Source organism: Bactrocera latifrons, unplaced genomic scaffold (genome assembly GCF_001853355.1).
Source record: "Bactrocera latifrons isolate USDA-ARS-PBARC rearing strain unplaced genomic scaffold, ASM185335v1 scaffold_32, whole genome shotgun sequence".
In the NCBI taxonomy this organism is placed as follows: Eukaryota; Metazoa; Arthropoda; class Insecta; order Diptera; family Tephritidae; genus Bactrocera; species Bactrocera latifrons.
In genome coordinates, this window is record NW_017536852.1 from 1,942,143 (window position 1) to 1,952,451 (window position 10,309).

The following is a 10,309-nucleotide window of genomic DNA, read 5'->3' on the forward strand; positions in this document are numbered from 1 at the left end:
TTTTTTTAGTTTTGATTTATGCTTAAATTTCCAATTTTTAGTTTCGACTTTGCAAAAACTTTCAATTTTTAATACCAACTCTGAGGTAATTCTCAATTCAATATTTTTAGTTAAAAAAATTTCACCACTGCTGGTAAGTATACATAGCTACAGTTTACTTTAATTTTTGCTTGTAATAAGTTTCTGTATACAACAATTACAATCTTCGCAGAAAAATGTTACACTTTCAACCAATATCACTCATACCACACGTAGTACCCAATTGATACACACTGAGTACATGCATATGCATATATGCACATTTACTACAAATTCTTCGATTGAGATTGTTCTCGAAATTGATTATAAAACTTTCAAGTAATTTTTACAATCAAAACAACTTTTTATTTACATAAAACTGGTGTCTGGTTGGAATGCCCACATATCAGAAGCAAGCCACCAGGTCGTATGAGTAACATGAGAAATCAAATAAAAGCGCAAATAATTTCAATGATTTTCTGCTTGAACTTGTTAATGGCATTTTTGAACACAATCTCATTAAATCTTCAAATCAAAAACAGTTTTATGTTACCTCCACGCCATCGACGTTTACGACTCACCAAATGCAACACTTAAGCAGCATAATTATTTGAAGTTCAAGTGATTGTAATGCCACACAGATAATGTGAGTGGTAACGACATAGATCACCCGATCAACTGCATTTACACATGCGTATTATTATATATATGTGTGTGTGTGTGTAATATTTATTGACGTGTTTACGATCGCAATGAATAGTGAATGAACGCGTCTGGCAATGACACTGACAATGGGACGCGTGCATGGCTGTTTACTTTCGATGCCCCCAATGGGTTAAGCAATGTATGCACCAACGCTAACACCAGCAACAAATATGCGTAATAGATATGAGTACATGCACTCGGTTTTGAGCAATTGCAAGCAAATAATTGCACACTTATTTAAATACATATATACTCGTATGCCAACATGAATCCAATTGTTCTGACATTATTATGAGCAGTCTGTTATACTGAGTACACTTGTAAGTATATTTCTATTTTGTGTAACAATTGCAACAATGCCGGTTGTTGGTTTTGAAAAAGTCGCGTCATTAGAGATAAACAGTTATTGGCAACATACGACATTTTGAAATATAAAGACTTCTTAACAGTTAAGTATTGCTCGACACGCCGCTTGGGAACACATTTCAATTGTGCACTTTGGTGTTATTGTTAGGTTTTGTTTCTATTTTATATTTTCTATTTTCATTTAATATCTAAGATATTTATATATGTAGCTCAATTAACTTTCTAACTAGTAGAAATTTAAAAATAACTATCCATTTATCTTACTTTAAATAACAATAAAAAAATAGATAATATTATGGAGATATAGAATTATTGGAATTATAAAGATATAAGAAAAGTAAGCTTCGAAATATTGAATAGTCGAAAATTTTTAATTAGTAAAAATAATGGAAAATTATAGCATGTGAAAGTCAACAAACTGGGGCTTGAAATATAAAAATAGTTCAAAATTATGGATTAAAAATAAAAATCGAAAGTTATCGGTTAATAAAAATAATTGAAAATTATTAACTGTAAAAACTAGAATAATGTTACCCGAAATATCCAAATGGGTCTCGAGCTATTTATTATTCAAGCTAATCGATTTATAAAAAATTATCTATCGATAAAAACATTACACAATTATCGATTGTAAAAATACGAAGAACAGTACTCGAAATACTAAAAATTATCGATTAATAGTACAAAAATCGAAAATTATCTTTTAATAAAACCAACTGAAAACTAAATCGTAAATGATAACATGTAAAAATAAGCACAATAAGGTTATATATACCGAAAATTATCGCTTAATAACAGTTCGATATATCAAAATCGAAATTAATAAAAATTATTTAAAATTATTGACTGTAAAAACTACAAAAATGGGGCTCGAAATATCAAAAAACAATGATTAAGAAAATAGTCGATTATTATTAATTAACAAATTTTATCGAAAATGATCACTTGTAAAAATAAGAAAAATATGGTTCGATATACCGAATATTATTGATTAATAATAGTTCGATATGTATCGAAAACAATATAAATAAAGTTTTCAGAATCTATCTTTAACAGAATATAGAGGTATAAATTCACTACGTATTTAGACGATACTCACTTAGACACCAAACATTATTAAGTTCCCTTTCATTGGAAAGCTAAAGCAGAATATTATTAATAAGGAAAAAGCCTCTACTTGAGGCCTCTCTTGTTCACTGTGTGGTACAATCACTTGTGTGCATTCGAATTTATGCAAATTTCTTCCAAATCGTATACTAAATTATAAATGAATTTCTAATTAACAACCTGTCAACATGTGCTGAATAATTTAAAATTAATTTTAAATTTTATCTTCGCATTCATTAACATCATTAACGAAAAAACCAAAATCATTCAATATGGAAATATTGACTGAAGCTATATCAATCTTTCATTGACTGATCAGTTCTAAAGATGAAATGAGAAAAAGTGAAATTAACATAATTTAACAGCGTACACGTGATAATTAAAGATTTTATATTAATTTATAGTTAACAAATTTTATTACTTGATTTTATGTGAATTTGTGATTAAAAGTAGCGGCTTAACTTGTTAAGGTCTAAATTAGTTGAATGCGAATTCGATGCTTCATTGTTACATTTGTTAATTTCGAAATTAACGGCACGCGATGAAAGTTGACTAAAACTTTGTTTTGATATGTATTTAATTAACTTATTTAAAAGTATTATTTTCATTTTTTACAGTTACTGTTTTTAATTATAATTTATATTTGAGCGACTTAACCCATAATGATGACACGAGGAAAGAACGAGTTGAGACAAGCCTTTCATTACATCACATTACTCTGAACAAATTAGCATATGTTTTTGGGTTAGAGTGTATTTTAAAACTTTCCATTTTTGTGCTGCATAATCAGCTTACTGAATGCGCTGACGCCAATAACTTTATACTCGCGCGGTATTCAATTACAGAAATGTAACACACGTCATTTAGAGACGTGATTGCTTTAGCCGGTGAGAGTGTAAGCTGCATAACCGTTAGTTTAATTCCATTCAAAACAAATACTGACGTCTTGAAACTGTAGTTTAAGAACAAAGTGCATATAAAAACAGTTCAGAAGTGTTATGTGACGTGAAAGGGGAAAACGGGTTATTTAATCCAGACCATAACTAAAATATGCTCTATAAATCTTGTAGCTGAGAAAGCAATAATATTTGTATATAGTATCTCTAACAATATAACGTTTTTCCAGGGTTAAAAAAATGGTCTTTCAACATTTACAGGATATTTGAATGACTTCTATTGATTCTGTTCCTTTTCCAGTAAAAATGTTAGCCTAAGACTTTCTACTATAGAAAAAGTAAAAACATTTTATTGTAATTAACTTTTTTAATATGACGGCAAAAATCGAAAAATAATTGAATATTTATTTTACAGAAGTTTAGACTTTAAAGGCAGAAAACATATATTATTTATATAAATATAAAAAACTTAAGTTTTCAAATATTGAAAATCGTTTAATAAAAATAGTCAAAAATTAAACAGGACTCAAAATACTGAAATTTATCGGTTAATAAAAAAAATCGAAAATTATCGATTATTAACAAGTGGAAATTATTGATTGTAAATGCTGGAAAAAGTGGGTCCGATATACTTTAAATTATCGATTAATAACAGTTCGATATATATTGAAATCGAAATTAACAAAAAAAATTTAAATTATTGATTGTAAAATCTAAAAAACGTTGGATCGAAATATTGAAAATTATCGATTAATAAAAAAATCGAAAAGTAACGGTTAACAAAAGTTATCGAAAATTATCACTTGTAAAAAGTTTTATATTATAGAATCTAACAACATTTTATTACAGTAATCAGTAATTGCTCGTAGTGATAATATTTAACAAATTAACGAAATTGTGCTCGAAAAAAACTCAGTTGCTTATTCTCTCAGTGGAAATGCAGTTTATTTTATTAAAATTCGTTACAGGTTACAAAAGTGTCGCTAAGATTCAAAGTCGTCGCTTAGCCGCCTTATTGGTCAGATTTTGCCCTGATAGATTCCTTGTGTTGTCGAAACTAAAATAAACCGTCCGTAAATCGCGTTGGAAGACCTGGTATTTCGATTGAGGAACAAAAAGCCTTTAGAACTAAAGGATGCAAAATTTAATTAGTAATGTCAAATTATCTATTCAACAATATTAGTCCCATTTTTAAGACGATATTTAACGATTAATAACTTCCTTACTTCCTTGTTCGACACACCTTACACAGACCAAATAGAATGCCTTCGAAGTCCACGTGAAACTTAAGAGTTGAAAAAATCCAGACTTTCAATTGAATTCCACAAAAATTTTCGATGCTTACAAATAATTAAAATAACTATAAAAGAGCTAAAAATGTATAACAACAATCAAGATCTAATGGAAATGTGGTGTGTACATACATGTTCGTCTAACATTTTCAAAATTATCCATTCTAGCTGCGTTCAAAATAAAACAAAAACTTTTACTTCACATGTGTGTATGCAAATAAGTAGCTCGTTCACACCTTTTTTTCTATAATGTGCGGCAATTATGCAAATTGGGTATAAAAAAATCGCCACAGTAAAGGAATATGACGGTCGTGCGTGGCTAACACGTTTTACCACTTTTCCGCATGTTGGCTCGATCAATAACCATGATTCAATATATGTATTTCAAGTGGCGCAGACAGCATGGTTTCTATTTCAAATGGCTGAAGATGAGCATCCAGTTTTGAGTAGGTAAATAAATGCGATGGCAGAATGTTAGGCAAGTGCAATATTGCAGTGATGCGATAAGGCAAACAAACCTAGACAGTGCAGCAAAACTGGTCTGTTAACATTGATTTGCATTAATAATTTAATAATAGATAAGCGGTGAAGTTAAGACAGCTTAATTGTTACGAATTAAAGGGGGATGTACCAATATTGGTTTGAGTAAACTAAATTGCGCAATAAAGTTTGCGCAAACCAGCTAATAAAAAATTTGTTTTAAACAACTTTTTAAAGTAAGAGTATTTTGTTGTTTACACAAACCAGTTTGCGCAAACTTCATACAGTTAAGTTTATAATTGCATATATTATATATTACAGCTTGAAACTTCTTAGGACTGCAAGCACACTTAATAATTATAAACAAATGCACAAATTGCATGTTTGCTTAAACTTTTCCGTGTCGTCTCCGTGCATCTCCAACGAGTGGGAAATTCCATTAAACATTCATGTACTGTCTACTTTGTAAATGTGTACTGCATTTTGAGTGTATTTATGTATGTATTTTTGTTTATTTGTATGCTTGTTGAGTTTCACAGCTTGTTCAACAGTTTGTAGACTTAAATATACACATATACATAATATACCTATACTTAATTCAAGTGCACTGATATCAAGTGTCGGAACAGTTTCCGACATGTATTATGATATTTCACTGAACTATTGCTGTCTCTTATACACATCTAGATGTGTATAAGAGACAGATATCATATTAATTATTTATCACATCACCGACTTGAATTGCTTTTAATTGACAGTCGATAGACAGTTTGAGTTGTGCAAATCGATTTCAAAAGAGCCTCTTGCTATAATACCTCAATTTTCTAGCAATTATGCAGATATAATATTGTATTAAAAGATTTAAAACATGGTTTTGGTTTCAGCATTTATATAGTACAAAAAGATTTTTGGCAAAAAAAAAAAATTCCGATTGCTATTTGCACCGATTTTTCTAATTATAATCAGTATTCATTCTCTAGAGTGGGGAATTATAAGAGGATACTGATTCAAGAACAGGAGAGATCCTTTTTGGAGACTTAACTATATACAGAGCAATTTTTAGAACTGCAATACTCTAGAGTTATCCTGATCAAAATATTGTTGGATTTCTTTCATTTACCATCGAAAATAATCGACCCGAACTGTACAACTGTTGTGCACATGAATTCAGTTTAAATCTAATTTAATATAAAGAAACCCCTAATTGGACTATTAGATAATTTCAGCAATTTATAATAATTATTCTCACTTGAACATACAATAAGTAACAATCAGGTATTTGTCAGTTATTTATCAGTTAGTATTTGATTGACAATAAGGTAACGTTAAAGTCCTCATACAACCGTATGAAAGTTGCAAAATTAGTGGTACGGGTTACAAATACATTTAGCGAATTCAAAAAATGAAATGTTATTAGAAAATATGTGAAAATGTCAGAATATCAAAATATCGTCAATACCAAATGAGAGCAAAAGACTTTTCTGACCAATAAAAAAAAGTCACTATCAACTTAGCGAAGGTTTTTTGAGCATCTGAAGATTTAATGGACAAAAAAAATATATATATATAATGAAATCCACAAAATGATTTTGTAAAACGATAAATTGAATATAAACATAATAATGAACAGTTGAGAGATCATTCCCATCATATATCCCTCTCAATGATAACAATTTTATATAAAATACCAATTTTTACTAATACAATACGGTTTTCTTTAACCAGTACAAACTTTTCAGCCTGCATGGTATATAAAAATATATGTATATTATCACTTACTTGAATCCTCCACGATAAAGCGTTTGGTATGCGTGGCCTTCATATACGGATCCATTTGCTCCTTATTGATGGATATGCTAGAATCCATGTGATGTGTCATTAAAATTTCGAAATCTCAAGCGAAAATAATTAAAAAAGTAGGTTAAAACGCCTTAGCTCAAACTGAGCGCTTGTATCTTCACCGTCCGACAAGGGTTAATGAACTGTAATAAAAGAAGCAGATGCAGGTATATGTATTTAGTGGAATTGCAGGCAGCGTGTGTTAGCAATTTGGTGATATTTAAACAAAGAAAATGCTTTAAATACAAAGAAGATAAATTGTTTTCACTAAAAAAATTTTGCCGACCAAAAAAGAGTGTTTATGCACACATTAGTAATGACAACAAGTTTTTATGAAATTGAGCGATTAAGTTTTTCATGAGATTTGTCAAATAAATTGACATGGCGAAATTCATTTCAAACTAATGATAGTAATTTGAGCTCGCATGGAGAGTTGGATTGACAAAAAAATGGAAAGTAATCAACTGCTCAGTTTTTATTCGAATGAAAGTGTTCCGCTTCTCTGAGCAAGTTTTTCGCGCGTAAATAATTGCCGACGCTTTTTGTGCGATTATATAGCAAAGTCGCTTTAGAAATCATTGCAGAACCGTAAAAAAATAATAACGGTAATAATAAAGGACTATTAAATAAAAGAGATTAAACAAGTAAATAAAATTAAAATAAAAAAGCGTCTAAAATAAATTTTCAGTATTTTTCTTTTTTTGATATACTTTCAGGATATTAAACTCCCTATCGGAAAACTTAATTTTTCGAAAATCGAGTTAAAAATTTCTGTATATTCTTACCTGAAATGCAAAACTACTACTACCACTAAAATGAGTTTTTAACCTCCAGCTGTCAGATATAAACAATATGTAAGCATTTTATAACCAAAACTCAGAGTTTGTTTCAATATGACTGGTTTTTATTTCGATTACAATCTCCAGCTGTCAGTTATAACCATTATATAACCTCAATATAGGTGTAAGATAACCAATATATAACCATTTTATAAAAATAACTCAGATTTTTATTTTCAATATGAGTGATTTCAATTACATTATTTTTTCCTTCGCTTGTGAACTTATGAAAAGTGATGTTACTTTATTTTGCAATTCAGTTGACGTTATACAAATTACTTATAGAATGATAATCGGAAATTGCCTCCAAAATTATATATATTTTAATAAATGAAGATATATTATAAAAAATTGCTATGTAGGTATATCGGCCAAGTCAATTTTATATCACATTAGACTTGACACGAAAAATGTTGATACATATTGGTATTGAGAGGTGGAAACACTCAGAAAATTAAATCCTAATAATGTTTATATGAACTTATATACCCACAAGATGGCGCCAGTGTAGAATTGTTATCAAAAATCACATTTATAACTCAAAATAGTTCATATTAAAGCTTTGACTAATTAAATTTGTAATTTACTTCGTCCAAGCTATGAACTGAGATTCAAATGGCATACTTTCTGAACCACATACTAAAATTTGTATATATGGTATATATTATATAACAGATCTCTCATCGGCTTTGAAATAAAAAGGCGGAATGTTTTAATTAACTGCAGTAATTCATTAAGGAATATTATACGACAACTAAAAGGGCAATTAAAGCCAAAGCAATAAGTTTCTCAGCGTGTGTCATACACGTAGAGACCGCAGGAAATACATTTTCATAAATCTCTGTTATCTGCTAAATAATTTAGCTTGACTAAGAAATATGAAATTTATTACTTATTATAATTTAAGCATCTAAACTGTGCTATTTTTGGTAGCTCTTACTGTCATATACTAGTATAGAGTGCTTTCTTAACTTTTGAAGTTATTACACACGCAGAAATAATCACAACCTTTTTAGATTAAGAAATACAGATTTGCTGACAACACGGTGTAATTTTTAATTCTGTGTCATAACTTCAACAACGATAATCATTACTAAATTTTGTTTATTTAAAATATAACTAGCTATTTAACAAATTAAATGGAATTCCCAATCACTTGAATGACGCTGAATTATGATTACACAGTTGTCCATTGAGACAACAGATTAATCCCATTATACATTATTAATAAAGTCAAAGAAATACGTTACAGTTAGAACTTTCAAAAAATCGATTTTTTAATTGTTTTCGTTATCAATTGATCCGAATTACTTGAAAATTAGCATTGGATTATACAGTAAATATTTCAAAAGTATCAGTTGTAATATTGCAAGATATTATATTAAAAATAAATATAATTGGCTTGAACTGCATTATTATAATCCCTTCTTGTTTCTCAAGATTTCTTACGTATTACTCTTATCACAGTTCGGGCGGAAATCGCTGTTTCTTTGAAGAAATTTTATAAAAATTTAAAATGCTCTTCCGTCTTTATCACAAATTTGGAGGGAGCGGAATTACAATTAAATATTTGTTGTTATCCAAATTTAAATTTTGTAGCCAGACAGAAAAAACGTCAAAGCATAAAGCAAACAAATATCTTCAAATACAAATTAGTCGATTACGGAGAAAAGCTGTGTTTTTGTGAATTCTAAACGAATTTATTTTTGCTAAAAATTTACGTCCAACCACGTGATCGTAATTAAATAATGAATATTATTTTTTTAATATACAAGAACTAGTCTTCTAATTTTTGAAATTTTTGCACATGTTGTATTCTCCTCAAGAAGCTGATAATATGTCGGAAACGCTGATAGTGGACTTTTGCATATGTGTAAGTGCTTTTTGTGCGATTGCCACGCCCCTAGTAGGACTATCTAGCCGATTTATGCCTCCAATTATCTTGTTGATCACTGGCTATTTGAATCAGATAAGCAGCGTGATTCAAGTGAAATATTTAGTCACTAATGGCCGCCAAAAGGTGACACGTATGCAGTGCAAACTGAGCGATCGTAATCATGTGTTTGTATGGAAAACTTTTGCATTTGACAAGATAACCTCACGAAATTTGGCATGTGCTATTTTCTAAGGCAATGACGCGCGCTGTTCAGAAATTGTTTAGATCGGACCACTATAGCATATAACTGTCATACAAACTGAACGAACGGAATAATGCTCCTGTAAAAAATATTTTGTGAAGGGTATTGTAGCTTCGGTAAAAGAAGAATTTACAAAATATATTTATTGTCAACTTTTTCATAACAGAGTGTCATTGAATTTTTATTTTTAATTTTTCTCTCTTTTTATTCTAAATTGTGCTTAACTTTGCCACAATATTTACATGCTGACCCAGTTTTCGAAAAAAAATGCAGTTTCGAAAAAATAAAACCCAAAATAACTAATAAAAAACTAAATTAATGTATTAATCCACCCATTAAGTATAATTTAAGCTCAAAGTCATTAAATGTTTAAAATCAGCTTTTCAAATTCAAATTTATATTTTCGATTCCAATGTCAAGTAAAAAGATAACACACTCGTATTTGCTATTTTTCCATAATTTTTTTCACTAAAAAGTTAATTTTTCAATTTTATATTAATTGTTGTCTACTAGTATTTTTTGCTTGTAGTCCTTTTTGTTGACAAAAAATATATTAAATATCGCGAAAAAAATCAAATGAAGATGTTTAATATACTTTCACAATTTTTATAATAACAATAAAAAAAATT

At 29.2% G+C, this 10,309-nt stretch overlaps 1 protein-coding gene across 4 annotated transcripts in view; it reads right to left on the reverse strand.

Moving 5' to 3' along the window:
• Positions 1-10,309, reverse strand: part of LOC108970992 — a 27,802-nt gene that overhangs the window by 3,970 nt on the left and 13,523 nt on the right. For all 4 annotated transcript variants that reach the window (XM_018936752.1, XM_018936753.1, XM_018936750.1 and 1 more), the window contains exon 2: positions 6,644-6,846. In XM_018936752.1, the coding sequence (XP_018792297.1) occupies positions 6,644-6,743 (100 nt within the window). In that variant the 5' untranslated portion in view covers positions 6,744-6,846. The remainder of the gene's footprint in view (positions 1-6,643; positions 6,847-10,309) is intronic.